At 33.1% G+C, this 15,874-nt stretch overlaps 1 protein-coding gene across 7 annotated transcripts; it reads left to right on the forward strand.

The window, feature by feature from the left end:
- Positions 1–793: 793 nt before the first annotated feature.
- LOC114322685 (Protein kinase superfamily protein) lies at positions 794–7,629 on the forward strand. Of its 7 annotated transcripts, XR_003650837.2 has the most exons (13): positions 825–1,212; positions 1,969–2,067; positions 2,234–2,291; positions 2,944–3,024; positions 3,157–3,228; positions 3,317–3,555; positions 3,671–3,742; positions 5,383–5,499; positions 5,577–5,658; positions 5,778–5,824; positions 5,935–6,054; positions 6,214–7,092; positions 7,251–7,629. XR_003650837.2 is itself a non-coding variant. In XM_028270044.2 (12 exons), exons 1-12 carry the CDS (start codon positions 965–967, stop codon positions 7,332–7,334), a joined length of 1,281 nt encoding a protein of 426 aa, XP_028125845.2. In that variant the 5' UTR covers positions 794–964; the 3' UTR covers positions 7,335–7,629. The 7 variants fall into 7 exon arrangements, 3 of the variants coding, with proteins under 3 accessions (XP_028125845.2, XP_028125846.2, XP_028125848.2); XM_028270044.2 differs by lacking the exon at positions 5,935–6,054 and having other exon boundaries at positions 794–1,212; positions 7,011–7,092; XR_014339226.1 differs by lacking the exon at positions 5,935–6,054 and having other exon boundaries at positions 820–1,212.
- The last annotated feature ends 8,245 nt before the right edge of the window (positions 7,630–15,874 follow it).

Consider the following 15,874-nt stretch of genomic DNA (forward strand, 5'->3'; position numbering starts at 1 on the left):
TCTGGTTAAAAACATGTTGATTTGCTTAACGATATAAAATTTTACTTTGAATCAAAGTAAAATTTTATTCTGGTTAAAAACATGTTGATTTGTTTAACATATAAAATCTTTTTTTGAATCATAGTAAACTTTACTCTAATTTAGAGTAAAATTTTACTATGAATCAGAGTAAAGTTTACTATGATTCAAAGTAAAATTTTATTCTAAAATTTTATTCTGATTAAAAATATGCTGATTTGCTTAACGATATAAAATTATAAGTTTTAAAATATTAGGAAATTTTGAAAGTACTTATATGATTCTTGTCCTTTTAAAAAATAAATTAAACAGTGATGGGTCTATTACCAAATCTCCTAATATATATATATATATATATATATATATATATATATATATATAACTGTAATATTCATTTTGAAAATATATGGTAATTTCCTTGATATTTAAGGGTAATGTAGGCGTTTGGGAAGTGAGTTTTTTTGTAGATTTTTTTAGTTATAGGATATTATGGGAGAAAATTTTTTTTGTGATTGAAAAGATAGTTAAATTTTTTTATGATTTGATGTAATGTTTGTGAGAGAAAAAATAAAATAATTATAGGGTTTTATATGATATTTTATTTGAATTTATTATTTTTTAATTTTATAATTAATTTATCTTTTAATAAAAAAACCTAAAATCTAACTTTCCAAACAAACCAAATGTTACACACTCGAATATTTACCAAATAAACTATCAAATGTCGACTCACAGTGTAAATCCACGCCAAACATTTGATAATACATTTGGTAAGGAGTCCCGAAAAATATTTAAATCTTCATTTTAACTGTGTAACTGTGTTTGTGTTTCATTCACACGCATGGTCCATCTGCTCTGACGTGGTGACGAAGCTGATAAACTCTATCCTTCCGTCCGTATTTCATCGTCAATTTGCGTCATTTCATCAACAGATAGAGAGAGAGAGATGATGATGATGATGACACACACAGGACCTGATTTCTTCTCTGCATCTGGTGGGGCACTGTCTCTCTCCTTAACCTCTTGTTCGTTTCGCCACAAATCTCTGAGCTTCTTTGGTCGCTTCGATTCGAATTTAGACAAGAATAAGAAGACTCCTACTCGTCGAATGTTTAAAGCGAGTCTAATAACTAATTCCGATTCTTTCGAAGTCGGTAGGCTTATTGGTAGCTATGGCTTCATCAACATCACCAGGTGTTAATATTCAATTCAACCCAAATCTCCGTTATTCATGTCAAACATTTTTGTATTAAATAAATAATTAAATAGCTAATACTGTGCTGAATCTAAACGCTTGTTTGATTGGGTGGACTATAATATAAAAGATTGCGATCATCTGTCTTAAATTCTATTATTTGGTTACAAATTTAATTATTCATATTAGATTCCAAGGTTCATATTATACTCTCCAACAAAATTTAGAATTTTTTAATCCTGTCTTACAAAATATACATATAATTGGAATTATATATATTTCCAAAAAGGGTATTACCTATCTCACTTTATTCGGCAAATTAGATAACTAATTCTCATTGATTATTAATCCCTCATTATTAATCCTGTTAATTAAACAAGCTTTAAAAGGTTCACGAAAATGTCAAGATTGTTACTATTTTTTCATAAGATATGTGAGAATTTTGTATCACTTTCAAGGAGTATCTTTCAAAGGAATGTCAAAACTGGCATGGTCAATCCCCCGAGAAATAGAGGGTACCTTTGGTTTCTGTAACGTGGGCAGTGTGAAATTCGCATTTGTTTATAATGATCTCGGTTAATCTTATCCATCAGTGTTGTTTTGGTCAAGTTATGTAGTTGGCTGTACTGTTTTCTTTCCAGTAAGAGCATACAATTTTTGAGTCTTTATTCTTTCTTTTTCTTTTTTTTTTTTAGTGACTTTGGTCTTAAGTTGAATTTTCTTATATTTGATGGATGAAAGTTGTAATATTGCAGTTACTCAGGATTACAATTGGGGTTGGACATTGAAAATTCAGCCGGAGATGTCGGGCGCTTAAGAGTTCAAGATGTGGGAGAAGGCAATGTGAAAATCAGGTGCATTAATTCGTGGACATTACTATAGGAGAACATGATTATATATGCTCCCCAAAAGAAACTAAGAAGGGGATAATAGGCTTTTGATAATGTACCAATTGGTTATTGTTAGTCTTGTCTGCCATTGTTCTTCTTGTTGATACCATCCGTGGCAGTTCTTTTGCAGGCTTTATGAAGGAAGAATAGCTCAGGGTCCACTTAGAGGCACTCCTGTTATTTTTAAGGTGATTATTATTTTCCTTGCGGTCATGGCCTTTTACGAGCACTGTATATATATATATATATATCTTGCTTTCCCAATGACGAATGCAATTTTACTTAAAGACCATGCATGAAGACAGATTGCTCATTACCTATGAAAGGGACATGTGTAGTGATGACTCGCTCAATTACTCATGCCTCTCTTTTGCTAATGAAATCAATAATCTAGTATTTTTTTCCTTTTCAATTTCCTTCAGTTAAACATTATCATAGTTCATCCTTGTGATAAATTTTGTCCTTGTGTACTTCCTTTTCATTTGTTTTTACTTTGAATTACTATAAGATGTCTTGTAGGCTGTAGCTTTGTTACTATTATTTTATTTTCGAGAAAAAAGGAGGAAAATTAGCTATTTAGGTTCTATTCTTTTGTGTAGCATCTGTCGGAAATTGGATTTTGTTCTTCAAATTTCTATTAATAAAAGTTTAAAATGTGTGGGCAGCTTGCTTTTTATGGAAAGCTTTCATTGCTGTATACTCTTAGACTACTTGACTACATGAATTGTGCATTTAGATGTATTAGTAGGAACTCCAACAATTTCTTTTACATTAGCTTCTGTTCAACTGAGTTCTTTAAAATTACCATATTTTCTTCTTAATGTCATGCTAATGATGAAGGTTTATCCTGGACAACAAGTTGGTGGTGTTGAGGCTGATATGATGGCTGCAAATGAGCTAAATGTTCATGCATTCCTTCAAGTAAGATATCATACTTTCAATAAAAGATCTTAAAAGTACTTGGAAACTTCATTTTGTTATTATAATTTCTTCATGCATACTAGTGAATGGATTCTGCCAATAACCTTTTATAATAATGTTTTTCCTTTGCAGAGCAGTTCGAAAACCGTCTCTCAGAATCTCCAAATACTTCTTGGTGGGTTTGAGACAAAAACTGGGGAGCAGGTCTGTTATATAAGTATCATGCATATCACGTGTTACACGTTTCTTGGTAAATTTTTTACACAAGTCACATAAAATGTGTTCTGTACAGTGGCTTGCTTTTCGTAATGATGGGAAATACAGTGCCGCAGACTATGCAAAAGTTAAGAGTGAAAAAATGTCAAAACTAGGAGGGAAAAACTCCTGGAATCCTTTTGAAAAAGAGCTAACTATAAAGCGTAGAAGATTTTTTGTTATTAAGTTGCTTCATGGTGCTTTATGTGGCCTAGCCTACATGCATGACCATGACAGACTACACCAAAGTCTTGGACCTGCTTCTGTTGTACTCAAGTATGCTGTCTTTGGCATTTGTAATTTCATTCACATTGTGGCTTCATTTATCTCTTACACAATTGCTCTCTTCACTCTATTGAACATCATACAAAGTTCTTTTGACTAATGGCAGTACTGTGGATGAGAAAGATGCAGCTTACCTAGTTCCACGGCTTCGGGATCTTGCTTTTTCTGTTGACATACGGTATAGCCCTTGGTGTAATTTATTTTGAATGTACTTCATAACAACCAAACAAAGAAGTGTGCTTAAATTATAACATTTATAAAGGCTAAAGTAGGCTGCAGAAGAGCTAGTTGTCATGACCATGTAGGAAAATAACACAATTTGTTTGGATGGAGGGGTTTGGTGAGAAGAAAAGAAAAGAAATTGTGAGAAATGGTGTGAGATGCTGAGAAATAGACTCTCACCAAACCTGTGTTCTGTTTCTCACCAAAAGTGGTGAGATTTGGTGAGAAAAGAATTGAGTTTAATGATACTTGTTTAAAATACCAAAATTACCCTCATGAAAAAATGTGGCTTATTAATACGGAAGGTTATTTTGGTAAAATGAAATAAAACACTTTCTTTTCCTTTCTCTTACTTACGCTATCCAAACAAGATAGGTGAGAAACCATATTCTCTTTTCTTTTATTCATCCAAACATAATAGTGAGAAAGCATAATCATTTCTTTTCTTTTCTCACCTCCCCTCACGATCCAAACGGGGTGTTCATCTGGTGTTAGCTTGCCAAACATGCATATCTTAATTTAATGCATGTCTTCTTACCTTACAATTATCAATATCTAAGGCTGCTTTCTAATATATTTAAGATTTTGTTTTGTTTTGTTTCATCTTTACTCATATTTAGGGTATGTTTTACATTGACCAAAAAATATCTTTGCTTATATATGCATATGCAGTTTTTTTTTTTTTTTTAACAAAGAAATTGGAGATATATTACCAATTTGTGATGATTAATACAAGACATATAATACTGAAAAGAAAATCATATGGCCTGGACTTCTATTGAAAATTGGAAAGGTCATGCAGTAGCAGAAATGACTTTGAAGATGTTTTTATTTTCTCGTAATCTTGTTGATGAGTGCAGCATAACAATTTTGCATGAAACCTTTGGATAACAAAGAGACATGAACATCGCAAAACTAACCATGTAAGACAAAGAGATTCAAGATGTTACTTAGATGTGGGCATTAGCTAATCTAGTTTCTTCTAGAAAAACTCTTAGAGCAATTTGATAAGAAATGTTCTTAGTTCCTGCAGAAATCCAACCCATAAGTTCTCTTAGAAAGTATGCCTTTATCAGTGTTAAAAATATGTTGGTCAAGATTGGAGTTCTTCAATTATCCCCAATATATTGTGAGGGTTCCTTGGTGTAGGTTCTGTTGGATTCATGCACACATATATCCCATCCCTGATTTTGTGCATGTTAATGTGCTTCCTTAGTTTCCTTTGGAGAATACTTCATATGAAAACACTGTCTATACTCTTTTAATAATGAGTGCATAAGAATGCTGAAGCGAATTATTTGCAACAGCATCCTCCCATAGTTTTGGTGTGGCAAAACCTCTAGCTAAAACTGTCATCCCATCACTGGGTGTTCAGCTACTCAGTCACTAATTACCTACTTTTACTAGGGTTCAGGCTGGTGGTTTATTAGAATCTGTAACACCTTAATTGCTCTATTGCTCTGGATGATGGGTAAGTTCAAGGAGAGAAGGAAAAAGAAAAAGGAGAATATCGAGAATTATTTTAATGAATTACTTTTGTAACTGAGATTCATGATTACCTTCCAAATGGTGGTTTATAGGATCAGATGTTTCTAGGTATTCACAACTAGAGGAAGGTTCAGGAGCATTGTCAGAAGGACTTTGGAGACGGGCATCTGCAGCTGGTGCATTCACTCCTATGGAGAAAAGAGCCTTTGGAATAGCAGATGACATGTGAATTTCCTGAATTTTTTGTGGTTATTTTGAATATATAAGCTATTATTTTGCATGTCATTGTTTCCTTTTTGCAGATACGAAGCAGGTCTTCTTTTTGCATACTTGGCGTTTATTCCATTTTGTGAAGCAGGAATCATGGATAGCCTTTCATTGCAAGTAAGCTACAACAGTATGAAGTATTTCTACTGTTCATTCATGATTTCCACCTTTTTTCTTGAGTTGTAATTTAATTAGCTCTTCAATCCATCCTAAATTTTCATGCAATGAACTTACAGAGACTTCTGGAAAGCACTTTTCGACTTGATCTTGAAGCTACAAGAGAGTAAGAACCCCTCTCTTAAATTTTAAGATTTAAGCACTGCTTACATTAAAATTATATTCATATATCTATATATAGATTTTTTTGACGTGCGCACACAACATTATGAACAGAATTTTTGGATCCAGTGAACTTAATTCTGATGAGCTATAGTTGCATTAAAGACCTGAACTTCATTGAGGATTGGTGTATCTTTGCTGGAATAGCTACTGAATTATGCATTGCTCTGACTTGTGGGTTGTCTATTCTGACCTTTTTGCTAGTTCCTGTCAGACTATGCCCTTGAAATACTGATGATGGTTGTGTCATTGATGTATATTTGGTGGAATGCCCTTTAGCTACTGAGTTGTGCTTAGCTCTGACTTGTTGGTTGTGTTGCCTGGCTTTTCTAGAAGGTCCCCTGGGCCATGATAGACTAGGCCCCTCATGGGAAGGCTGTGTAATCTGAGGTTCCTACGCAAATGAAGACTACACACCAGAGGCATTTGGGCTTTATATGCTGATGTTTGCTTGAATCCTCACCAGATAAGGGTCCCCTGAATGTTTAAAAAACTATTTATCATATTTTTTGATTGTTGAAGTTTATGTCGTGAAAAACAATTCACAGTTGTTACTTGTAGATGGCTTGTAGCTTTATTGTGAAAACCATAATAGTAGAGCTTGAAGCCACCTGATTTTGGGTCTTTCCAAGCTCTCCTATGCCAAAAATGTTGGCAGAAGGAGTCAGGTTGCATTGTCAGCGTTTAACTATGCTCCAATTATTTTTAGGTCTGGTCGAGGATCCTGTTTTGTTTGCCTATCCATTCTGATAACCTGCTAGCGTAAGGGCTGATTATTAATTGATGTCTACTATTTATGCAGCCATACTTAGCTGACCTTGATGAGTGATTGTAGACATACTACTAGCACTTCTGCCAGGCCATTTGCCAAATCTTTTCTACTTGTTGACATTGCTTAAATTTAGCAGCTTCAAACGTAAGACCATGTGATATATTTACATTGGTAATCGTCGCCAAATGTTTCCATACTAATACAAAACAATTTTCTAATATTACACCTCTGGAATCATGACCTTTTTTTTTCTGCAGTCCCATTGTGTCATCCCATTTATGTTTTTAATATGGCACTCCTTTGCCATTGATCAGTTCATTTGCCCTTTTTTTTATTTTTTATTTTTTATATGGTGTAGGTATTGTTTAGCAGATGACCGCTTGTTAGAAGCTGTCAATTTTCTGGATCTCGGTGATGGTGCCGGTTGGGAATTGCTGCAGGTTTAATTATTTTCTGTGCTGACTTGATGGAAGCTATCTTTTTTGGGTAGTCTATTTAACTATCCAAAAAAGGGGAAAGGAAAGTGAAGAAACTTTGGTTCCCTATTGGCACTGTGGCTTTGTTCTTGATATACAATTGTTGTTTCTTTTTGATGCAGGCTATGCTGAACCCTGACTTCCGGAAACGGCCAATTGCAGAAGCTGTATTGAACCATCGATTCATGACTGGCTCTGTTCTTTGAGTTCTATGGGTTCACACCTGAATATATCCGTAAATGTAGACTAGTTGAGTTGGCTATTAACTCCTTTATACAATAACATAAATGAGAGTTCATGACCTTGAGCAATGTCATTGTGGCGTGGGGTTGAGTCTCAAAAACCAGCCTGTCTTAAAAAAAAAGAGAAAGGTTGCATACCTACTAATGCTACTGGAAGCTGGAGCTTTAGCTTTGTCTGTTGAATATGATCAATGGGATCTTTCTTTTAAATTCATGTATTTGCTGGGACTTGACTTATAGAAAGTGTGGTTTCTTTCTACACCAATTTTTATAAGCTTTAATTTGATGTTATAAAAAAAGTTGATTTTTCATTTATTTTTAATTTATCAAAGAAAAATTTCCGGAGGGGTACAAGACAGAAAACAGAGCATTTGAACGAAGAAAATAGAAAAGGATATCAGGGAGAAGCCACCCAATTATAGCGGCATATTTCTATAATTAAAGACATTTTAAATTTCAAAATTAAAATATCCCTTTCAAACAATTTTTAAAGTTTTTTTAATTTTATTTTTAACTATTAGTGATTTTTTTTAATGAGTTATTATAGAATTACTAATTATTTCAATGTATAATACTTTTCATATCCTGAACTTGTTACAATGATTGCAACAAAATGATTATGTCAACTGTTCAAACATGTTAAGTAACATGAAATTACATTGAGGAGAAAAAAATTATGTTTGTTTTGTTGTTTATAATTATATTTAGATGTTAGTTTTTTCTTTTTCTTTTTTTCTCTTTTAAATATAGGAAAATGTTATTTCCACTAACAACTAAAAATTTAAGAAATTTTAAGAATTCATTACTAACAATTTGTTAGAGACATGATCTTTGAGGGTGTCTTTTATTTTCCCACAAAAAATTCTTACAATATATCATCTATCTAGGGCCGTCAATGAATTGGATTTAATCCGAATCCGTCTCGAATCTAATTTGAATATGAAGACACAAAAAATTTGATCCGGCAATCCGAATATGTTTATTAAACGGATCGAATATGCAAAAACCCGATCTGATTTGATAATTCGATCTGATTATTCTCAATTTGAATGAAGAAAACAAAATGGAAAAAAATTCAAATTATATAAAATTATAGCCCAATAAATAAATAAATGGATTGGATGGATTAGATTATCGGATCGGATACTCAAAATTATCGAATTCGGCTAATTTATAATCGGATACATGATAAATGGATTTGGATAAGATTCGAGTTTGTCATAACCAAATTCGAATTCCAAATCCGATCCATTTATAGGCCTACTTCTATCAATACATATACTAAATGATTTTAAAGAATGGTATTTTGTTCAGTACATAACTTACCATGTAAAAAATACTTCTACCTTATCAATTTCATACCCTGACCCCCTAACCTGGCCACCATCAGCTTCTTCTCAGAACTACCCCATCCAAATAAACAATATTAATAATTGATATTCAAACAAACATTATTAGTTCAACATTTGATAATCGAATGGTGGTGATTGGTTAAGCACTAATAGTAGGTTGTTTGTGGCAGAAGGGAGTTCGTGAGGGGAGGAGGGGTGTTTGTAGAAGGGGGTACATGACAAAAGTGAAGGTCAAGATAGTGGAAGATTTCATGTAGAGCAGTTGGTGGTATTGGTAAACGGATAATGATTTGGGAATTAAAGTTTGGAATAGAGAAAATTTAGCAATTTTATTTTTAAGATAAAAAAACTTTTCTATCCCACTGGGATGAAATTTTCCATTTTTAAACATAAATCAAAAAGAGATATATATCATTCAACTCACAAGTTTAGTAAAAGTGATCTTTTAAATGCAAGACTCCAATTAATTTATTTTATGAAAATTATGATTTTTTTTTTGTTTTTCAAATAAGAACTTAGGCTACAAAACAATATGAATTTGCGAAATAAAATTAAAATAAGTTGTATTTGGTGTTTTTAAAATAAAACTTTCGGAGTTTAGGGCGTGGTGTGTTCTATTTAGGTATTAGGTTCAATTCTATGGTATCAATTATTTGGGGTTACATATGCAGGTTTTGTCTGAATTTGCCTGATCTACATGGATTCACGTGGAGGGCCCTTCTCCGACTCCCGGATCAATTGACGTGCATATAAATTGGTTCAGATAACAAAAAATAAAATAAAAAATTGTCCAATTTACATACAGGGGCGCTCTGCATAAATTTCAAATTAATTAAGGTGCGTGTAAACTGGTCTGAATACCTGATTATAAAATAAAATAAAATAAAAAATTGTCCAATCTACATAGAGGGGCGCTCTCCATAAATTTCAAATTAATTAAGGTACGTGTAAACTGGTCCGAATACCTGATTGTAAAATAAAATAAAATAAAATTTCTCCAATTAAAGATGTTTTTATATCGGAGAATTCTATTATATATACTTTATACTATATGCATCTTAGCTACGATCAATTTTTTTTTAGCTACGATCTATAAGATAGGTATGCTAGATTTTTCCAATAGAAAAATTATTAAAACTTTTGAGCATGCAGCCTCAGTCCAGAATAATAATGAGCTTATGTACGTATTACATATTTAGGATCTTTACCCCTTTTTACAGAAATATAAATACGTCCATATAGGACTTGTTCAGGTTGCCTTCAAACCTTTGACTCTTTTAGGTCAAAATATCAGTATTCAGTGTATACTACGAGATGGTAGGTGTACCAATTGGAGAGTTTCGCTAATGGGTGCCATAGAAACCAGCTTAGCTCATGGTCCAGTATACTTTGACATATATCCTAACCTGAGTGTAGCCCTTTCAAATCAAAACCTATCTAAGGTTTTAGAATTAAGAGTTTTATCTCATGGTTATGAATATCTTCCAGGATTACCACATTTTACGGTCATTTCCAGAATTTATTTAAAGGTTTTATCCACTTTAAATCCTTATATTAGAAAGCAAAGTGATCAAGGTCACACAGTACTTATTGATACAAATTTATACAGTAGCCAGGTAGCCATGCCAAAAATGATTGAATGGCAAAAAATTACTTTTCTAGAAAGATGGCAAATCACCAATGTTGTTCCACCTAGACCAATTGTCCAGCAAAACTTGGATGATGTAATCCAAACAGATGGGGGTAATGTTTATCTCCGTTTCCAGCGACCACAAAGACACCTATCTAGAAGTATGTCAACTACTAGTGTTAGATCTACTCCCTCTTTTCGAGAAGCATATAGAGTAGATTTTCCTGAGTCATCCAGGCATTCTACATCTGAGCCTTTAGAATCTGTCATACAAGGTATGCCATCCAGACCACCAAGTAATCCCGACCATGTAGACCCGATGGATCCAGTTGTCCAAGAAATACAGTTCTCAACCAATAGAATCCCAGATGGTGTCTATGAACCAAGGGAATCCAGTAGCAAAGGACCTTATAGTCCTACTGCCAGTGATATGAATTTTGAAGTTTAATGGATTTTAGTCCAGGCAATGAGAACCGAAAAATCCCAAATCAGAATTTTTACCAGGACATATATGCAAAATTCAGAGAATGGTATTTTGCCAACTACACTCCAGAACAATTAAAAGAAATAAAAATCCAGTAATATCAGTATTTGGAAACAAACCAAAAACTTCAACCATTTCCATTATGGTATAAGGAACATTGGAAAATCCAGAATTCGCAAATAAATGTATTAGAAAATATCCAGAAAAATTGGGTAACTACTGATGAAAATGTTATTACATCAGTCTATCCACCTGCAAAATCTTTAGAATTACTTCCAAGTGATTCTACTTCCAGCCAACCTTTAGTCATTACAGCTTTTGTGGAACCTCCACCAAAGAGCAACAATGCTTTGACTATTAAGGAAATTATTCCTGTCCTCAAACAGAATAATTATACTAATTTTTACTGTCAAACTATGGGTAAACAATTAACTAGAATTAAAGAAACAGTTGTTCATATTCAGAACACTTGTCATCTTCAACCAAAATCTCCAGACATCCAACCTGTAGCTTTTAAGACTACTCCTACAATTACAAATTTTAATTTAAAACCCAAAAAGGATAATACGAAATTTATGGATACACTTATAAATAAGATTAAAGGTCTTAATATAGGGGAATCCTCACAAGTTAACATGTTATCCAGAAATCATTTTCAGGAATTAGATGAAAATTATCAGAATTTGGAACTCCACCAAATATCTGAAATCCAGGCGAATTTCCAAAATGAACCATTATCTATTAATAAAGTTCATTATGGAACAAATATAGATAGAACTGCTTATACTGCTCCTAGCAGTTACTATTATTCCAGACCTAGTCCTATGGATATTCTTTATGAAGAAGATTTCCTTCATAGCCAGAAATCCTACCACAGTAGAACCATTTATGAATGGAATATTGATGGTCTTTCAGAATATCAAATATTTGAAGTTCTCCAACATATGCTCATGTTTGCCATAGTATGCAAACAAAATGAGAATACTGACCATCAAGTTGCCAGATTTATTGTAAGTGGCTTTACAAGACTTCTTAAAGGATGGTGGGATAACATCCTTAGTACAGCTCAAAACAATGAAATCTTAGGCTCTACTCGAGTCAAAGTAGATCCTGATACTAGAGCTGAATCTACAGAACAAGATGCTGTTTACACTCTGGTAAACACTATAGTTCTCCACTTTATTGGTATTGTCACAGGTATTGAGGATCGTAGTAGAGAACTATTACAGAAATTAAGATGTCCATCCTTATCTCATTTCAGATGGTATAAAGATGTTTTTCTAATGAAAGTACATCATAGAGATGATGCTAATTCAGACCACTGGAAAGCTAAATTTATAGATGGTCTTCCTACTCTTTTTGCTGAAAGAGTCAGAAAAAAGTTAAGAGATCGTCATAACCAATTAGCTATTCCATACAATAGATATACCTATGGTCAACTTGTAGGGATTATCACTGATGAAGGACTTGCTTTGTGCAATGACCTCAGCAGCAGATGAAACACCAACATCTTACTGGAAGAAAAGAGTTAGGCGAGTTTTGTGAACAATTTGCCTATGATACAAAATTACAGTATCCTTATAAACAGAAAAAACAAAAATTTGGAAAATCTTCTAAGAATTTTTCCAAAAAATCCAGAAAACACAAATATGCAAAACATCAATTTCAGCAACAAACACCTTCAAAAGGAAAACAAAAATATTCCAGAAAAAAAACCTAAATCCACAATTAAATGCTATAAATGTGGACAAACCGGTCATTACGCCAATCGTTGTAAATCTAAAATACAACAAAAGCTTAATGAACTATCTTTAGATAATGATATTCAGTAGCAGATTCTAAGATTGCTTTCTGATGAATCTGACACTTCCTCTGATGATGAGGAGGAAATTGCAGCATTATACTCATCAGATAGTGAACCTAATTCTGATAAACCTCCAGAAATTTGTGAATGTAAAACTCACATTAATCAAATCTCTGATGAAGTCAACTATTGGAAAGCCATAGTTGAAATGAATGGACTTGATATTGGAGGACCCAGTATCAATGTTCTTACTGATGAAGAACAGAAAATGATCAGTATTGCTGATCAGATTTCTAATCCAGAAATGAAATTAAAGTTTTTAGAATTATGTTTACAGCAACAGAAACAGGAAGAAATTCTTCCTCCTTAGCATTATAGTATGAAAGAAGTATTTCAAAGACTTCAACCTGTTAATGAAAAACTTTTAACTATCCAGGATTTAAAAATGGAAGTAAATGCTTTAAAAGTTGAAATTAAACATTTACAAACTTCCAATAGTACTATTAATTCTGAAATTAAAAAGATTAATAATAAACTTCAGTCGAAAGAAAAAGGAATCATTATCAATGAATCCACTTCTGAATCCACATCTAAAGAGCCTGATTATCTCATGCTTATGAATACCGTTACTTTCCAGAAATGGTATATTAGAATTACCTTTATGATAAAACCTGATTTTATCATTAAAGATGCCATTGCTCTTGTTGATAGTGGAGCAGATATGAATTGTATTCAGAAAGGATTAATTCCTACTAAATACTTTCATAAGACAACTCAATCACTAACTAGTGCAAGTGGTAATTCTTTATATATCCAGTATAAACTTCCAGAAGTTCTAATATGTAACCAAGGATTATGTCTTCCTACTTCTTTTGTTCTAATTAAGAACATGTCTCAGGCTATAATCCTAGGAACATCTTTTCTGTGTTTACTTATGCCAATTTCTAAAATTGATTCCATTGGCATACATACAACTTTAAATAATCAACCGATTATTTTCGAGTTTATTACAGAACCTTACACCAAAAGAATTAGATCAGATCAAAGATCTAGTTAATTTTAAAGAAAAGCAAATTAATTTCTTGCAAAAGGAAATTAGTTTTCTCACAACAGAATAAAGACTTCAACAGTCTTCTTTCCAGCAAAAAATTAAATTACTTCAACAAGAATTTCAAAGTGAAATCTGTAGTGACGTTCTCAATGCTTTTTGGAATAGGAAGAAACACCTAGTTTCTCTCCCTTACGAACCAGGATACGATGAGCGGAAAATCCCAACTCGCGCTCGCCATAGTCAAATGAAAAAAGAGTATTTAGAACTCTGTAAAACAGAAATTAATACTCTTCTCCAGAAAAAACTCGTTTACTCTAGTAGATCTCCTTGGAGTTGTACTGTCTTTTATGTTAATAAAAATGCAGAAATTGAAAGAGGTGTGCCAAGATTGGTCATTAATTATAAACCTCTAAATGAAGCCTTACAATGGATAAGGTATCCAGTTCCAAATAAAAAAGATCTTCTAGATCGCCTCCAAGATGCTGTCATATTTTCTAAATTTGACATGAAATCAGGATATTGGCAAATCCAAATCACTGAACCAGACAGATACAAAACTGCTTTTACAGTACCTTTTGGGCATTTTGAATGGAATGTCATGCCATTTGGTTTAAAAAATGCTCCATCCGAATTCCAGTATATTATGAATGATATTTTTAATCCTTATACAGAATTCTCCATTTGTTATATTGATGATGTTTTAATTTTCTCCTCATCAATTGACCAGCATATAAAACATCTTAATATATTTAAGCATGTTATCATTAAAAATGGATTAGTTGTTTCTGCATCCAAAATGCAACTTTTTCAGACTACAATCAGATTTTTGGGCCATACTATTCATAATGGCACTATTATTCCTATTAATAGAAGCATGAATTTGTATCTAAATTTCCAGATGAAATTAAAGACAAAACTCAATTACAGAGATTTTTAGGAAGTTTAAATTATATTCATGATTACTATCCTAACCTTGCTACAGATGCCGTAATTTTATATTCCAGGATTAGAAAAAACCCTCCACCATGGTGTCCAGAACATACACAAGCTGTTCAGAAAATTAAGGCTAGAGTGAAAACTCTACCTTGTCTTTCTTTACCAAATCCAGAATGAAAGAAAATTGTTGAAACTGATGCCTCTAATCTTGGTTATGATGGCATACTTAAACAATTTAATCCTACCAGTAAAAAAGAAGAACTTTTAAGGTTTACTTCTGGTATTTGGCATCAAGTTGCAAAAAATTATCCGACGATTAAACAAGAATGTCTAGCCGTTGTTAAATGTGTCTTGAAATTCCAGGATGATTTACTAAACCAACATTTTTTAATTAGAGTTGATTGTTTTGCCGCCAAATAGATTTTTAAAAAAGATGTGAAAAATCTGGCTCAAAAACAAATTTTTGCCACATGGCAGGGCCAACTTTCAGTATTTGATTTTGATATTGAATATATCAAAGGAGAAACTAATTCTCTTCCCGACTTTCTAACCTGCGAATATTTGTAGGGTCCCAACAATGTCCAACAGAGGCCGCGGCCCAAGCAGAAGGGGCCGAGGAAGGGGATCCAATCCCTATCATACATAATTTCCAGGCTTACATGTCTTTTCCAGTAAGAAAGGGGAATCTAGCCAAACAGCTAAAGATGTCCTCCTAACTCTTCCAGTACCATATGTCCAGAATTTTATCATTGAGGAAACCGTCCTCTATATTGAAAATTCTGATATTCAATGGATGAAATATCCATGGGAAATTAAAAGGAGATATTTGACTACTCAACATTCTTTACCCCACTTTGATCAGTATAGATACATTTATGAGCAGATCCTTGTTGATACTGTCTCTATTGATTTCAAACATACTCTGGTTGAGCCTAATCGTACCGCCAGTCCAATTAATTATAGCAAAGCTACTATCTAGCAGATCTTGCCGATGCCGGCTTGGGGCATGCATCCTCATGTTACCCCTACCCTTGAGATCCGTAATAAGGAATCTCGTTACAGCTATTGGGATTATATTGATGCTTTTTGTCACGCATTTTATTATATGAATCCCCCACAGAACCATTCTTGGTTCATTCGTGTCCTTCCCGAACTTTTACAAAACGATCTCCCAAACTGGTTTCACGTTTGGTGAGATAAATTTGGTATTCAGATAGATGCCTTTCCAGAAGATGTTCGCAACACAT

This window comes from Camellia sinensis, chromosome 1 (genome assembly GCF_055761805.1).
Source record: "Camellia sinensis isolate YWXY chromosome 1, ASM5576180v1, whole genome shotgun sequence".
NCBI lineage: Eukaryota > Viridiplantae > Streptophyta > Magnoliopsida > Ericales > Theaceae > Camellia > Camellia sinensis.